This window comes from Parasteatoda tepidariorum, chromosome 6 (genome assembly GCF_043381705.1).
Source record: "Parasteatoda tepidariorum isolate YZ-2023 chromosome 6, CAS_Ptep_4.0, whole genome shotgun sequence".
Taxonomy (NCBI): domain Eukaryota; kingdom Metazoa; phylum Arthropoda; class Arachnida; order Araneae; family Theridiidae; genus Parasteatoda; species Parasteatoda tepidariorum.
The window spans coordinates 14519835-14538084 of NC_092209.1; the positions used below are offsets into that span (position 1 = coordinate 14519835).

At 33.9% G+C, this 18250-nt stretch overlaps 1 protein-coding gene across 1 annotated transcript in view; it reads left to right on the plus strand.

Moving 5' to 3' along the window:
• The window catches only part of LOC107437349 (sialin-like), a 25169-nt gene that overhangs the window by 4857 nt on the left and 2062 nt on the right, over positions 1 to 18250 (plus strand). The window contains exons 3-9 of the mRNA XM_071181692.1: positions 1230 to 1463; positions 3306 to 3486; positions 6225 to 6355; positions 8035 to 8184; positions 11253 to 11385; positions 13985 to 14140; positions 16647 to 16732. Coding sequence (XP_071037793.1) covers positions 1230 to 1463; positions 3306 to 3486; positions 6225 to 6355; positions 8035 to 8184; positions 11253 to 11385; positions 13985 to 14140; positions 16647 to 16732 — 1071 coding nt within the window. The remainder of the gene's footprint in view (positions 1 to 1229; positions 1464 to 3305; positions 3487 to 6224; positions 6356 to 8034; positions 8185 to 11252; positions 11386 to 13984; positions 14141 to 16646; positions 16733 to 18250) is intronic.

Sequence of the window (18250 nt, forward strand, 5' to 3'; positions counted from 1 at the left end):
CCTTTATAGTATTGTAGATTTTTTTAAGGCTACGTTTCATTTGATTGTCTTATTATGCTCCAAGTTTTGAACAACTGAGATTTCACGTTGACTTTGCTGCTGCATTAATTGTCATGTTTCCAAAGAATTACCCTTATATATATGTATATATATATATATATTTACAGAATAAAATACAAAATATAAAAATAGAAGCGTAAATAGAGGATTACAGAACACTTTGATGAATGGTAAATTTTAACGTAAATTTGATAAAAAATCACATTACGAAAACTAGAATATCAAGCCTGTTTACACATCGCCTTGTAAGCATAACATAAGCGTATGGATACACCACAAATTTTCTAAATTTCTTCCGGTCTTAGGAAGTTTGTTATTGTTTACATTTAGTCAACTATCCATAAAAACTGGAAGGACTACTGGACTTTATTCAACTATCCGTAATAACTGGACAATACCAGTATTAGTAAGCAAAGCTAGTTTTAATCGTCTTTTAAATTCCGTAAATTGAATTTCTGCCATTATCAGGAAAGAAAAACAATACCTAAAGCTGTGCCTTTAACAACCTTTTATTTTGAGAGCAAAAGCAAGGTTCTTCTCCATTTTATTTAGACCACTAATCATTGACATTCTATTGCATCACGCTTATAAATTGCCATTTATTGCATCTCAGCAGAACTCTTTAGTTATGGCAATACTAGACATGAATACACCATTAGCGTATGGATAGTCATAGGAGTAGCAAGTACATTAGTTTCTATCTTGATTTTCGAACCAAATGAAATTTTTTAAGCTTTTTATCTATATTGAACACAAAACTGCATTAAGCAAGAATCATGTATTTTTAAAATGTATTTTTAGCTATCTAAATGTTAAAGATATAATGGAAGTAATCCAGTACTTAGAGTTCAATACATTCCCTTATTGTTATACATTCTTGCAATACATTCCTGTACATCTAATCAGACAAGAACAGGGAAGAGGGAAGGTTCTAGACATGTTACAACATGGTCTTCAGAAAAGTATGCGAGTGTTGCGACTACGAATCAGATCAGGGATCCAGCTTTGGCGGAGATGTAACCCAGAGAAAAGCTACGGTATGTGTAGGACGTACCCGCCATATAGAGTGGGTGACAAGAGAATATATGTATGCAATTATTAATCTTTATTTCTTTCTAGTTGAACTCCTTTTCTAAGTATGTAAATTAATTTTTATTTTTATTTTTTAGACTGGTCCTTACAATTGGCCCCAAGACATGCAAAATCTCGTTCTTAATTCGTTCTATTACTTCTTTCTCATTATGCAGATACCTGGTGGCAGGTTTTCAGAAATGTTTGGTGGAAAGTGGGTTTTTGTCATCGGACTCATGATCTCTCTGGTATTTACATTACTTGTACCATTTGCAGTGTATAACAGCTTTCATTTGCTTCTACTGGTCAGAATGCTGACTGGGGCAGCACAGGTGACCAGAACTTTTTTATAAATAAAATTTTATTTCTTTATTTTTCATTTCTATGTAATAGGGCCGGGATAGCCTGGTTTGCAGAATGTCGGACTCATGATGGAATCCAGTAGACCGAAGAATCTCCGTGCTTGAAATAGCGACTGGGACACGTTAAATCTGTCGGGGTCGCAAAGTCCTCCAAGTTCCCATAACCAATCAATGCCTCTAGATATATTAAATTGGTGATTGATCGTTATCTGGTTCAGGTCAAAATTACGATCTGTGGATGAATGAATGAGTTGCTGAATTCGTATTTTTAGATGGTATAGAGATGGCGATGGTGCCCATCTGAAAAACAAGAAACGCATCCTCTGCCTAAAAAATTCATTTGAGTTTAAGCAGGCTTGCTGATATTTGCAAGCGGCATGAGTAACAACAATGCAAAAACAAAATTCCATATTCACATGACAAGAATTGTTTCTATAAGTAAAACTTCATTTCTATATTTAACACGAGATAAAATTTTTAAATAATATAAAAATTTGATATAAGTTTGATTAAAAGTAATGAGATACTACTATAAATATGATTTATATTAAAGCGTTTGTTACAAAACAGAGATTTACATTGTATATCAGTTTATAAGTCGTAAAATTTTACAAAAACCATGGAGTCGACTTATATAACGGTAATAAAATAGGACATTCGTTGATCGGGAATATCGATGAATAATAAATAATGAGATAGATATGAATAATTCTACATTAATTAACTTTTTTCAAAGACTATTTTCGATGTGCTATATACAATTAATTTGGCATTTTCTCTCATAATGTTTCTTACACATAAAGTTATTTTTAGAAATAAAACTTGAAATTATGCTCAGGAAAAAGTTAAGATAATTTATTCAAGAGTATTTTATAATAAGTATACCACAGTAAAAAAGTAAGCTATAAATTTAAAAATTCCAGATTATCATCTTTGTCAAATTCAATAGCATTAGCAGTGTTGTCATACGGATTCCACTTGGATGTTACATCATCTTCAATACATTTGAAACCATCTTCTTGCATTTTTTCAAAGAGTAAGATTAACTCTTTCGTTACGAGTGCCGTATTTAGACGGCATTCATGCTGTACCAAGTATGTACGCGTCCCGTAATTAACCGGCTTCCGCGAAAAAAAGTTCGTTAACCTCCCCAATTTACAGCCACTAGCTAATATTCCATTTACGTATATTAGATTAACCCTTTGCACTCGAAATCCTTTCAACACTTACAAAAAATGGGCGCAACCAGTAATATTTTGAATTTTTTTTTACTAACTTACCATATAATACTCAGAGATCACTGAATGAAGTGGTAACTAAGCATTAAGGTGCAAAAAATTTCACATTTAGGGTGGTGGGTAATTTACAGGTGACAGTGGTGACTGACAGTCACCTCTCGAGTACAAAGGGTTAATACCACTAAAAGTATATTTTGAATGCGCTTAGTAAGTTTTTGCGAGTAGAAACAAGTTTTTTCTGTGAGTAATATTTTGGAGTGAATTATTTTCAAGCAACAAAAGTAAAATATAAGAAATTTTAACACAAAGTGTGCACACTTCGAGACGTGGTACACCGTTCAGTGATGCAACTTTAGAAAATTAGACTGCAGGTACGAAAGGGTTAGCGGGCTATTTCTCCCAGGAACAGATTATTACGTGAAAGTAATAGTTAGATGTTAAACCTCTCGCCACACAAATCACAAGCTTAAATCGTTTCATATCTGAAAGAGTAGTTCAACGGTTATTATTTTCTTTTTCCCTCTTTTATATTCCATTTCTTAATATTTTTTCTAAAGTAAAATACAATTTTTAGGGTGTTTGTTTACCGGCCATATTTAATCTCATGGCACTATGGTTTCCAAATACAGAAAGGAATCTTTTGCAGAACATCGCGCTTTCTGGCATCAATGTGGGTATTTTCATAACCATGATGGTCACTGGAGCACTCTGCAACTCAAAATCTTTCGGATGGGCCTCTTCATTTTATTTTATTGGTAAGCCCTTTTTTCTGGATGAAATGCACGTAGACTATATACATCGCAAATGAGTAAAAGTTTTATATTCAAGTTTAACATAGCTACCAGCTCTGTCTTTTATGTGGCGTAATCGATTACGAAGTCAATGTTCTTTTTCTTGGTGCAATAAATTTGATTTAAAGTTATTTTGACCACCAGGACGCAATCCAAATAATTTTATGTAAAAAAGTTGAGAATCATGTTATGGCATTGGTCTGCTATAATAAAATACTGAAAAGGCTAGCAAATGTCAGATGGTTCGTCAGGAATGACACAATACATCATGACCTCAAAATAGATACAATACACAAATATGTAGCTAAATTAAATATCAAATTTTTGTGGAAAAGCCACCTCTTGCTCTGCACCAAATTTCAGTGAAATATTTTTTTTTCTAATGCCCGCCTGTGTTAACATCTGTCAATTCAGACATCTACAGGGCGATTTTTTTTACCTCTTTTACAGGGGCACCATATTTGGTGGGCCAACGTCGCTCCCACAGTAAGGACAGATAGTACAGAGTGGGAAAGAACATCCATGTCTTGCCCAGGATTCGAACCCAGAACCTCCCTGATGCAAGGACAGTAGGCCGGTCGGCTCAATGAAATATTTCTATTTGAAAATTTAACTGAAGACAAGAGTATCAGACCATTTGCAGCATACTAGCACATCGATGCATCATATTCCCAACATCAATAGCATATACATAACCTCATTTTCATCATATCTGCTTAGCTAAAGTTCATACTTTTACAATATAATCTTATCATCCTACTGCATATAATTACACATTCAGAACCTCAATGATCCACATGAATACTCCTTTACTTCATTTGCATTCCACAACCTCAACGAAGCACCACAAAGATCAAGCTCAAGATGAATGGGAAAAGGGCCGCAAGCGGCCTCAGGTGCCCAGTTATTTTATACAGTTTAAGTTTAAATACCTTCAAAAGTAAGCTCACCTACTTTGAGGACGAGATTTGAGGTTCGAGATTCAAGAGTTAAGGATTATATATTAGGATTACATATGTTTAGTTTAATTGGTTGAAAAAGTTAAGGCGGTTGATTCGCACCTTTTTATTGATCAAACATCTCAGCTTGCTCAACTTAACACCGGATGAAGTCCTAACCTTAAAGCTAAGCCCTTGCAGAAACGTAGGGTATTTTTGAGTTTGTTTTGATGTGCCAAGTTTGATTTGATCTTTATTCGAAGTTAATTTCAAAAACAATCTTGAAAGATCAAACTCCCAAGGTGTATATCCAAGGCGTATAAAGTTATTTTACTCACACTTGAAGTTGTTCTGAGGTTGATGGAAATTTGGTTTAGAGCAACCCAGCTAATGGAGGTTGTTTTTTAAGCGTACGGATTATTTTTTTCTACACTGTAAGCAAATACGAATGTTTGAGGTGTGAATTATTTCACCCGTTCTAAGCTAAAATTATATCTGAGTGATACAGGAAGTTGGTTTTGTGAGATGTAAATGAGGTTGAAATTGAGGTTTATTAACGAGATTATTTTTGGTGAAACACAAAACCTCATTTTCTACCTCAGGCGTATTTATTTACATCGGTCAACCTCAAAAACACCTCATTTTTATTGTAAGGGATAGCTAACCCAAGCTAATACTAGCCCTGTTACATAATGCTAATGCTAAGCTGAATTATCTTCCCGGTTCAAAACGAACCGTTTCATATGGGACAGTTAAAAGAATGCTTCAGTTTTTTTTAAATGTAAACAATCGTTCGCCTGCCGCTTATGATTGCCTCGTATAGCAAGGGTAAACCGATCAGCTTTACTATTGCTCTTCACGACCTTTTCGCTTTATCCGATACATTAACCAATTTTGACGCTTTTTACTCCATAAGCTTTAGCCCTTACTTTTTCATAACTTTTAGCTGCAAGCTTTCTTGCATCGAGGAACCGGTTTTTCCTAATATTTTTCAAGGACAGAATAGAACCTAGCATAGAATTTCTGTTCAATTTTACCCAGGAGCTCAACGCTTGGAGGGTTTTAACCTCGTCATCTATGTGATTAACTCTAACGATGATTTGAATAAAGCTTCTTGAATCTCATTCGTGTTATTCGGCACTATTCACTATCGAGGAGCCGTAAAACATTACCTAATTAATTTCATATTATAACCGGCGCTGAACAACCGACCAATTATAAGTGTACTACTATCTCTATTCAACTCCGTAGCCTGATCATTTTCGACAGAACCCAGAAGACTAGAGAACTCTTCAAGCTTTCGTGGAGAGTTTTTAATGGAACTAACCAGCATTTTCTCATTTTGTGATTAACCTCCGATGGTTAGAGCAACAACAAGGGGATTCTAACTCATGATCTGTCAACATCTGAGGATATTGAACGTCAGTGTAGTGATCACTGTAAGCCACCACTGGAATTCGAACCTGGGTCACCTTTTTGGAAGATGAACGCTCTTTCTCTTGAGCCAACGCGTTTCAATTTATTATCTATGCTTATATATAAGATGCCTATTACCACAATAAATTAAGCATTACTAGACACAGTAATTAGGTGATTTCTTTTTCTTTTATTACTGTCGCCGAAATAGAACAGTACCTTATATTTAAATATTAACTCCAAATGTTTTTACTGTTTTGACTTCGGCTTTGACATTCATTCTAAAAAATATATATTAAGAGCGATGATTATGGAACAGCCTTCTGCATTTTTAAACTTGTGTTTCAGGATTGTTAGGATTGTTGTTTTGCTTGCTCTGGATCTTCCTGGTAACAGATACACCTAAAGATCATCCTTTTATGTCTGCTGAAGAACTGGAATATATAACGAGCAATCAAACCATTAGTGATGATGTCGAGGTACCGTATAATGTTTTCAAACTGCGCCTAGAGGTTTATTCGCGCATATATAATACTCATACAATATCCATACAATAATAATTATTCAAATTATCGAGGCCATAACTTAATTATCGAACCATAACATAAATTATCGAGGCCGTAACATAAATTATTGAGGCACAGCAGGCATACAATAAATAAATAAATACAAAAATAAATGAAAAATCATGTCAGAACATGTCGGCGCAAATGGTATCTGTATACGCTAGACATGGTTGCAAATTTTAGACAGATTTATGACATCATCCTTCTCAAGCGTACCATATGAGTCTTGGATGCATCCTGCAACCTAGACAGTCTGGCCAAAACATTGAGCATCTCATATAGTAGTACTGATTGTAGTAAAGAACTGGTTGCAAATTTGTATCACAGGAGAAAATAGCGAATAGTGTTCGTAAACCTTTTGTTCCTATGTTATTTTAAATTATTTTTGTATGAATACTTTGTGCTTTCATTCTAGCCACGGTTTGTTGAAGCACCATACATCTATCTCTTGTAGCCATTTTAATACAAATGTACTCTCTCACGCATCGCAGACCATTCCATGTTTGGACAATTTTTCTTTTCATTCTGGAGAGCAGGGATGGCGATATTAATATTTAATATTTTGTTCTAATATGCATTGATTGGTAGATACGTTATGTACGTCTAAATTTCCACAATGGGCTATTGACTACTGTCTGAGAAAAATCCCTGAGGATGATTGGTCACAATTTGCTCCTTTGCAGAAGGGATGGTTTCCTTGCTTTAGTAGCCTTCACGCGAAATCGAGCACTTAACAGTCTAACGAGAATCGCTTTCTCATTGGTCACTTAAGACCTTTAAAATATTTAGGCTGTTCCAAGTGCTTGAATTTTTGCTTCATATGCTACAATGAACAGGCGTCTCCTGACCACATCCTTTCTTGCCTGGAGCTTACCAAACAAGATACGACAGATAATCCTCCGATGTAATTTTATTTTATATTTTATAACAGTCGATGAACAGCCGACCTGACTTCTGAGTTTACGACTACTATTGTTCAACTACGTAGAGTTGCAATTTTGAACCCAATCCAGAAAACAAGGGAACCCCTGGATCAAGTATTGGGAGAAATTTACCTTCGTGGAGGACTTTTTGATGAAACTAATCCTCACTTGTGTTACATGAAGAGGAAGACCGCGAGTTAGCCTGACGGCAAAGGGACTCTAACCCATGATCCGTCTACCACTGAGGATATTTCACGTCAGCACTGTGGTCGGTGCAAGCCGGATACGGAAGGCGGAGGAGGTTTTATATATGTGTATAAATTTATTTGAACCAGAAATTCTGCAAATATGAATTTTTTAAAAATTGAAGCGGTAACAAATACTAGAAAATATTCTCTAGTATAAAGCAAATACGTCGTATCACCATTTTGTGTTCCCAAAGCTTTGGTTTCCTTTTCTCAATACAAAGTATATATTTTCTTTCACTTGGTAGGGAATCGGCTAGAACTAAAACTATGTAAGCAATCATAAACTGAAGCCTTATCTTTCTCTATTCAATTTTTCATTGGTAGTTTGTTATTTCATTTCTCTTCAATTTAACATCGAGAGTTCGTAATGGAATGTTTATTATCTTGAAATTTTTAAATGTTCAATGACCTTTACTTATAGTTACCCTACTTCCCTTGGAAAAGGGCTTTGACGTCACTTCCTTTGTGGGCAGTTGTGATTGCGCAAGTTGGAGAAGACTGGTCCTACTATACAATTCTGAATCATCTACCACAGTTCTTTTTCGATATTTTGCACTTCGAACTTGATGCGGTAAGTAAGGAGCTAATATTTAAAAATTGTTAGAGTTTTTCTGGTCATGAGTAAAATGGTACTATTTAAAAATTGTTACAGTTATTCAGGTCAAAAGTAAAATGGTATTATTTAAAAATTGTTGGTCAAAAGTAAAATGGTATAATTTGAAAACCATTACAGTTGTTCGAGTCAATTTAACAACGTTCTCTGCACTTGCGAAGTATTTTGTTGGTAAACTTTTGATTTTGTATATAGCTTAAGTTACGCTTTAGAAGAAAATTAACACAGCTTGAAATATGCTTTTAAAACAATTTTTATGTCCTGAAGTGTGTATGAAGTGAAGAAAATGAACATGGTTTAATATTTTTTTCCAATGCCCCCTCGATTGACTGTCGTCATTGGATTTAATCTATGGAGCCATTATTTCCGGAGCACCAATTTTTTTTCAAGAAGAAAAAAAAATAGAAAAGAAATATCTGTAACAGAGTTTTGATTTAAATTTAGTTTATAAAACGAATAAGTAAAAACAAAACGGGAATTTTTTTTTTCTCTACTTGAATATTTAAAATCATAAGCCATTTCTGCTTTCTTTTAAAGATTGTCCATTTCTCCAGCGAATTTAATTTTTTTTAATCCTTTTATTTTTCTGATACAGTACATAATATTTAGGTTTTTAGCCCTTTATGTATCCGTTTGCCAAGACTGGAACCACTTACCTCAAAAATTTTTGCAAACCACTCGAAATGCAAAAATGTTTGCTTTTAAATGACCCGTCCTTTTTCAGCAACCTCTATGTTTTAAGCAACGGGGGGATTAAGCATAGTTCCTTAATTAAAATGTGCTATAATGTTGGAAAAGACTATATATTTTATAACTGAACTTTTGCAATGATATGCCAATACACCGAGGTGCTCACGAGGAGGATCACCGAATTCGAGGAGAACGTTTCTGTAGAGGAAAGCTTCAGATTTTATTTTATTTTATTTTATAACCGTCGTTGAACAGCCGACCCAATTTCATGGGTTTACGACTACTTACGTTCAACTCCGTAGCCTTGTAATTTTGAACCAATCCAGAAGACAAGGAAACTCCTGGATCAGTACCCCCAGAGGTATTGATTTGTTGTGGGAACATGGAGGACTTTGAGACTCGACAGATTTAACGTGCATCAGTCACCATTTACTACACGGGGAGTCTTCGGCCGGCGAGGATCGAACCCACGACCTCTTGGATATGGGCCCAGCGCCCTACCGACCAGGCTATCCCGGCCGGAAAGCTTCAGATTCAATGTTTCGGCCATGCTCAGTGCAGGGATAGTTTGGCTAGTAGGACTTTGGGCCCATGACTGAGAAGTCGTGAGTGCAGCCTCCGCCTGCTGAAAATTCACCAGTTTCCAAATGTTGATTAACACACGTTAAATCTGACGGGTCACAAAGTCCTATAACAAATCATACCAATGGGGATACTGAATTGGAAATTGATCGTTCTCTAGTTCAGGTCAAAATTACGATCAGTGGATGAATAAATGAATGCATGAATGGGATCACCCCACAAGAGGGTTGTGACGTGTCTGTGGCTGAAGTCGTATTCTTGGCCATAGATGGCACCACTGAAAAAACCCTCTTCCTTAAATTCTCTTGGTTTAACCAAGCAGGAGTGCTGATGTGCAAGTAGCATTCGAAGCAACAACAACACTCACAGCGGACATACAGCACGATACTAAGATGTACCCACAGGTTGACACTTTTCATACGAATTTCAGAGAAGTCCAGAATTACATTTCCCAAATGCAGTAACTGCAACCTCAAGATCATTTTTTACGGTTTTGATCACGTCCAAAGAGAAATTCTTTCTTTAAACACAGACAAACCACGGTGACATCCAACTGAAAGTCTTGACTAGGCAGGTTTCCTGCTCCATACCAAGAGAGGGGGCACGTTTTTCCCTACCCAGACTACATCCATGAAGAGTTCCTACCTTCATTCAACACACTTCTTTCGCATGGTTTTTTTGCAGCTCTTTCACCAAGAAAATGAGCAAAAGCCACAGCACGAAAGCCTTACATTTGGAGAAAAGATATAATTTTAAACTATATATGCCATTTTGCTGTAAAGAATTACGCGTGATTTTGAACGGCAAATAACAAAAATATTTTAAAATCGTCAATTCAGTGACATTTTTATACATAGATGAAAATTATCAAAAATCAATGCCTTATTCCGCTTTTTGGAAATTTTTTATTAAGACCAGATATTGCAGCAAGTTTCTAAATGTAAGAAAATTAGACAGCAAATGCGTTTCATTTTCACAAAACTGCGGCTTTTCTCCACGTCGATATTTCGTGCCCTTTTCAATATAAGCATAGAGACAGCTGCCTATAAATAGGCTAAACGTTACCTGAGAGTCATTCGTAACTGTTAAAAACTTACAGCAATTATGAATACAGCAGCGAAAAAGCATAATTTCTTACGACGATGAATCCTCGGAAAAACAGTCTGAAATGTACGATCAGTATTTATATCATCGACTTCTTAACTACAAAACGAATCAGTTTGCTCTGTAGTCAGTGACGAATCCCTAGATACTGCATTATTATTGAAAGCAGAATAATGTGCTACTACCCACGGTCGCAGTTTTTAATTTGATGATTTACTAAAATTTCTCGATTCAAAATATTGCTGAAATTTAAAAATCTTTTTACTGGTGACTTTGTGAGCTCTTAACTAAAATTTCTCGAACTGCCAGCTAAAGCAGAATATTCTCTTCCACCGAGTAAAAGAGAGCATATCATAATGGCAATTTTCGCAGAGTACGAGTGTGAATATTAATAAATTACGATTTAAATGAGCACGAGATTTCTTAGGCAGCGATCAGCACATAAGTTTTCTGACATCGGGTATCTTAAACGTCTCTTATCTCTGATGCAGGTTCAATAATCCCAATTGGGGTGGTGACCCACAGTTCAAGAAGAAAATGACATAACAATTACAAAAATAATTCTAATTATGTTTAGCTTACCGTTTTCAAATTAAGTGTTACTTGAGCATTTGAATTACTTACGATTAATGATATTGAATGCTTTGCAGAACAGCTTTATTGCATCCTTCCCATACTTATTGAAAGCATCAACAGCTGTGATGAGCGGTTTTCTATCGGATTTAATTCTGAGGAGGGAGCTTGTGTCCGTTCTATTTGCAAGACGTTTTTTCAATACCTTAGGTATGTATGAGCTAATAATGGAATTTTGCATTCTCAAGGGGCAGCCCACCAGCTCACGTAAGAAAGTTCCCCCCCAATCACATAAGTAAGTTAAATTCATAATTTGACAATGCTAACGGAGGGGAATATCATTTTAATTTTGACCATAAAATCAAAACAAACATTTACAATTGACGTAGGCTATCTTTTTAAAGTTGTGGCATGCGATTTATGAGACTTTGCTGTACGCAAATGTGTGGTTCTGTGAGTAGAAAAACTGGGTAGATTATAGATTTTGATGAATTCAACGATGAAGAAGGCAGTTTATTATTGTTATTAGCATTAAAAAGTATTAATGAACTTCTGTTGATTTTAACTTTTAATTAATAGTTTAAATATACAAATATAATTTATACATTTCAAAATAGAGAAAATATATCGAGTTTCTTATATAACTAGTGGAATTAGACAGCCATAATGTTGAAGAAAAATCTATAAAATTATTTATTTATTGAATGAACCAGTTGTTGTAAGATCATACTATTTATTTCTAAATTTCCTCAATGCATTTCTTCAAATTAGCATTCCATGTCTACCTTTTTAGTTCGAAGGTAGGCTTAAACAGAAAACAACATTGAACAGTTATAAACCATGCTTGTAGCTATTTCTTTGTAACTTAAGTCACGCCAACATAATTCAAAGATACGTAGCATCTAAAATAAGCAAGAGCATGCGCAGTTGCTTCAATCTAACGCACGGGAGGGTACGGAAGCTATCACAAAAGTGCGAAATCTCCCTATTATCTTAAAACAAAGGTGCTTTTATTCATTAATAATGTTTATTTCATTAGTTAATTTCATAATAATTGTAAGTAAAATAGTTGCAATGAAGCACGGAAAGTCACTGTACAGTCGATAAAAAGAGAGAGAAAAAAGTAGATCACCCTTATAATTTTTGAAGGGTTGGTCGAATTGGTATAATGGCAATATTTCAAAAAAATCTTTTAAATAACAGTTAACTGTAACCATGGCGGAAAGTGCTTATTTTGAGGCGAAAGAACACTTTTTTTTAAGAATTATAATTTTTTTTTTCAAATCAAATTCTGATTTGTAACTCTCAAAATAGGGGAAAGGGAGTATACGAAGTTTTGATAAACTAGTTTTGATAGTTTAGTCAGTATAATGGTTCAAAGATTAATTACTCAAACGTTATTTTAATGAATCACGTTTCTCTTCTTATCGTTTGAATGATTTGTTAAATTATAATTGAAAATTAACCCTACGACTGGAACATAAATGTTGAAAGTAATGAGGAATTTTTTTTTTAAAAAAGTAAATATTTTTCCTGAACTAATTTGTTTATCATGAAAAATCTCTTGAATTGTAATAGGTATAAACTTTTCTATACGTACAGACTTTTCAGATTTTTTCAAAACTTAAATCCTATTTTTTAAGCCATTAAATTTAAAAAAAAGTGCTTGGAAAAATCATTAGTTGAATGGTTATGAAATAGTATCTATGTCCATTTTGTGAATAGATCGCCAAATTGCATTACCTTAAGCTTTACGTCCTTTGCGATAGCCTATAAATGAAAAAATCAATTCTTCCTTTTATCATTTACTTATGAATATAGGAAATACCCTTGTTTTAGAGAATTTTTTAAAGTAAAATGTATATGTTTATATTTTGAATTTTTTTCTTAAATTAAATGTTGCTCCTTGCCAACTTCTTGAGATATATAATAAAAAAGAACAAAACTTAGCTGGTGATTTTATTGAAGAAATGTAAATTCAGCTTGTTCATTCATTGAAAAATGTTTTCTTCGTATTTTACTTTATTTACATTTCTCGTATTTTATCTACCACGGAATTTAAATAATTCAACGATGATTCTTTTCTTTAGCGGCAGGCATTGAACTAATCATTCTTAGCGGTGAAACGTGACGGAATTGTTGCTCATTTTGAGTTGCCTTATGATCCAAGTCACGGTGGTGAGCAACATTAGCCACGTCACACTGCCACGGATACCCGTTCATACGGTGGGCCCCATTCACACATAGAGCACAACAGAGGACAAGACTCAGAGAGAAACATCCATGCTCTGAGCGAGTTTCGAACCCGCAGCCACTGGCTTCGCAGTCAGGCACTCTAACCTATCGACCACCTGGCTGTTTGTGGGGGGAGGGGGGGGGGCTCAGCAATAAATACAAAATACCTAATAATAATTCTGAGAAGTTTTTAGGGACTAGCAAAATTTTGGACATATTTGCTTACTTAATTATTATGTATTTGGTTACTATTATAAATATTGTAGAAAGTCAGGTTGGTAGCTCTATAGCTGAAGTACGTCTATTGTTATTGCTCTGTACGTTTCTTGTGTACGTCCCTTGATTAACTTGTGCCCAAGGATTAACCTGGTAATGAATGTGGGTGTAAAAGAGCTGCTTTGGAAACTTTGTTTTACAGGATAACTTGTTTTATTCACTTAACTAGTATTAGCTATTTTGAATACTTATTATACATTAAGTTTAGGTTTGGTATGTATGTAAGTATTTGTAAACTTCAAATATCTTAAAATGTTTAGGGTGATTTAGTAATTGTACGTATCATCTTTCAATGCAGCTGGTGTGGGATCTGCCATTTGTCTAGGTCTTGCGATGGTTGCTGGATGTAACCTTGTAGCTCACATCGTATTTTTAACTCTTTTGATGACTTTCTCTGGATTCTGTTTTAGTGGTTACCTTCTGAATGTAATGGATTTGACACCAGAATTTGCCGGTAAGAATAATTTAAAAATATTTTCTAAAAAAATCATGGTATTAAAAATTAATGACCTGTTTTTATGTAATGTTAGATTTTAAAAACAATATTGCATTATCTTTAAATAGTTCCTCCTTAAAAATTTCTTACATGGTTCACAAACTTTATTCAAGTGTTTATTAAAAAATGCATTTTCCCAACAGCACACAGAGAGCCAACCCCCAACAGCACATAGAGAACCAACTTCAACAACAGCAACAATAACTTTGAGATCAACACTAGTCAGCACTGCGAAGTTGGTATCTATTGATTTGAAACTCGGTGGGTTTCAAGCTGCCACTGATAATTGAACCCCAGTTCTTCAATTGAATTTCTTGGCCTTCATGGCAGTTCAGTGCTTTAATCATCACTGAGCTATTGCGCCAAGTGCTTATTGCTCGTTTTATATGTAATATAAATAGAAAATTTCTTTAAGGTTAAGGTATGAGAGACTGAGTGCAATTCCATAAAATTCTAAAAAACAAAACTGACAGACTATTACAAACCTATTTATAAACAATTTTTTTATGCATTTTTATTACTATTTAGTTGTTATGCAACCCAACAACTTTGTTGCTATGTAATACAACTGCGTGTATGTTTATGTAATACCACATCAGAAATAATCTTAGGAAAGTTCTTCTGTACAAATTGTTCTTACAAGGTAGAAGACATTGAATAATAACTAAATTTATATTTAAATCTTTATCAATAATGCTTACACTTAAATTAACAATTTCTGTAAGTAAATATTTAAATACTATTAAGACATTTCAACTTAATGTTTAAAGAATCAGAAAGATAAAAGAAATTTAAGAAACATTAAAAAATTCTTACAAAGATCAGAGACTAATAATTAATTACTAAATTATTATTAATAATAATTAATTTTATTAATTACACAAAAATTAAAGAATTAGAAAAAGTATCTTCTGCTGAATAGTTACCATAATTAGTCTATCTCTTTTTTGGTTCCTCTGACTATTGACAAATCTATACCATTGAAACTTAATATCTTTCTAATTACAGACGCGCTAACTAGCCAATTTACATGACAGCTTCTAGAAAAAACCTTTGGCATACAGTTTGCCAAAATAAATAAATGAATAAATAACAGTCGGCAATATTTGCATACGCTGGCGTGATGGGATGCCTTAAGAGAAACGGTCCACATCGTAAGATTGACAAAGAATAAAAAAAAAAAAAAAAAAAANGTAAAATAAAAAAAAAAAAAAAAAAAAAAAATGTGATCGCTTTATTACGATCACTGGTTACCCGTAGATCAAATTCTTTTTTTTTTCTGGTTTGACTCCGATAAAAGCCACAACATTTCAAATCATGGGTTGAAAAAACTATCTCAGTTGATGCTTGTCGTCGGATTGGTTTTCAAATCCTGGTGTTTCAAGACGTCACAAAATACTTTTTCCTTTTTCAGTATTCATATTTATATTTAAATCACCGTCAAGACAGTAATTATAAGTTGATAATAAAAAGAAAATAAAAATACTTTAAAATATATTATGTCACATTAAATGACTGCTGATGAAAATAAAAAGGAAAAAGGAATTCTAAAAAAAATTTCAAGCAACAGCTGTCGCCATAACAACGCATGTAATGACGACGCATGTGCACAGTTTACTATTACTCCTGAACACAGTTGAAAAGTGTGATGACGTCCAAATAAGTAGCGTACAACATCAAACACAAAACAATACCCATTTTGCAAATGGGTAATAAACGAACCACTTTGAATTTCTCTTGATGATCATGCGGTGACCTCAAATATACTAACTATTAATTTGTGAGCCGTGATGGCTCAGAGGAGGAGTTAGTCTTCCAATGAGGTGTACCCGGTTCAAATCTCAACGTTAGCTGGCTGATACGAATTCCGCTTCCGGCTAGCACCGACCACAGTACTGACGTAAATTATCTTTAGTTAGTGGCTGTTCAACGACGGTAAATGTAAAATATAAAAATTATTAAATTGTGCGGATAATATTTAAGGTTTCGAAATCAGACACGAAAACGTGCTTTCTTTGAATATGAGTACCCTTTTTCCGGCACTCTTTTTAAATGACATTTATTAAAGAAATTACGAGAATTTTTTATTTTGTGCTCAAAGGATTTTATCGTTAATAATATACATCGCTGTGGACTCAACCTCTGCTCGCTTTGATCATCAACCCCATATTTGCTTCGCATTAATTTCCGTTTCTTGATGATATATATAATGTTACAATCGAAAGATCTAAAGCATTTTATTTTATTAACTAAATATTAAAATATTAATAATTTTTTGCATTGCTTCCAGGGTTAACTCTATCTTATAAGAAAATGTCCTAATTTTTAATTTATCTATTTTAAGATTCTTGGAGACAGAATAATCTGCAAGGATCTTTAAATATATAAATTAAACAGTAAGACTAATTTTACTGCTTTTAGTAATGGTTTTCACAATTATGATTTTTTTTCTTCTTTATTGCAGGTACGGTATTCGGTATAATGAATACTGCGTCCACCATAAGGGGTTTCACGCTATCTGCTATTACTATATCCATTGTGGAGCGAGGGGTAAACTCTTTTCATAATAACTACGGCTTTTATACTTATACTTGGGGACTTAATCATTCAAAAATAATTTTCTCATTTTTAGATTACTTGAAAAACGTAATTTTAAATTTATTTCATTTTATTATGTTTTTATGTTATATAGATAATAATAAATCTCAATTTAAATTAAAGTGAAAAATCGCAGCTTTTAACTGAACTGGAAAAACAGGATTAAAGCAATGGAATTTTTAATAATTTCCATGATTTTATGGTTTGTATACACCAGGGAAAAAATGTAATTTGTGGTTAGTTCCTTCTATGTAATTAGTTTGGACATGTGAACTGGCTAAAACAATATAAAATCTAACTTTTAGAAGAGCTAGGATAGAACATGAGAATTGGCAATCGCATGGCAGAATCCATGACGACCGAAAACGTATAGGGAAAGTGGTAGTAAAAGAGGAGGAATGTTTAAAGTTTAAACTAGTGATTAATTGGAAATATTAATCGGACTTACTAAGATAAATGAAAAGTGCGCCAATAAAAAAAATATTAAAACAACGGAGCCCTCTGAATAACTTTTGATCTAATAAGCGGGTCTTCTCGTTCTTGAACTCAACCTTAATGATTTGAAACACTGTGTGATTGTTGACATTCGCCGGTGAAAGTCAACATTATCTTGGTTTTGGTCATTCACGGTAACATATACATATATAGGCAATTTTCTTTATTTTATTTTGTGAGATAAATAGTTTATAAAAACTATTTATTAAAATAAAATTAGTTCGTAAATCTAACATACGCATAATACGGAAAGGATATTAAAATACATTCGAGTTAGGCTTAACAGAACAGAAGCGGAAAGAAATAGTAAATTATTTAATACTGTTACAGCTATTTAAAAATTAAAATGAAATTATCCTTATTACATAGCTGAAAACATAGATACATATATCGACAACGAATTTTTGTTTCGGTAGATATTATATAGCGACGTGGAAGAAACACGCCAACTCTTACCCTATGTATGAATGATTGATATAATGTCAACAATATCAAGCTTCCTCAAATCGAATGAAATTTTGAAAACTACTTATGTATCCCTCCGCTTATGTTATGCTTACCTTCTTGATATTAACTCTCCACTGATTCCCCAATCCATCTCCATTCAGAATTGCATTGATTGTCTGAAAGACCTGACACTAAAAGGCAAGCAAATCGTCCTCCAATGGATCCCGGGACATTGCGGGATTAGGGGTAATGAAAAAGCTGATTTCTTGGCCAAGAAAGGAACAACTATTACCCAAGCATCTCGTTGCTCAATCTCTCTGCACTCATTTAAATTGCTGGTCCGAAACCAATTCCGGAACATGCTCTCAGAGAATTTCCGTAAAAGCAATATACACAAAACCTGGTTCAACCATATTTTAACTATCCCAAATCAGCCCAGGTTTAACCCCTTGGGGACGGGTGATTCAGAAAAGCATTCGTACAAAATCAGAATCAAGTTGCAATCTTGCTACAGCTTTCTTTGAAAGG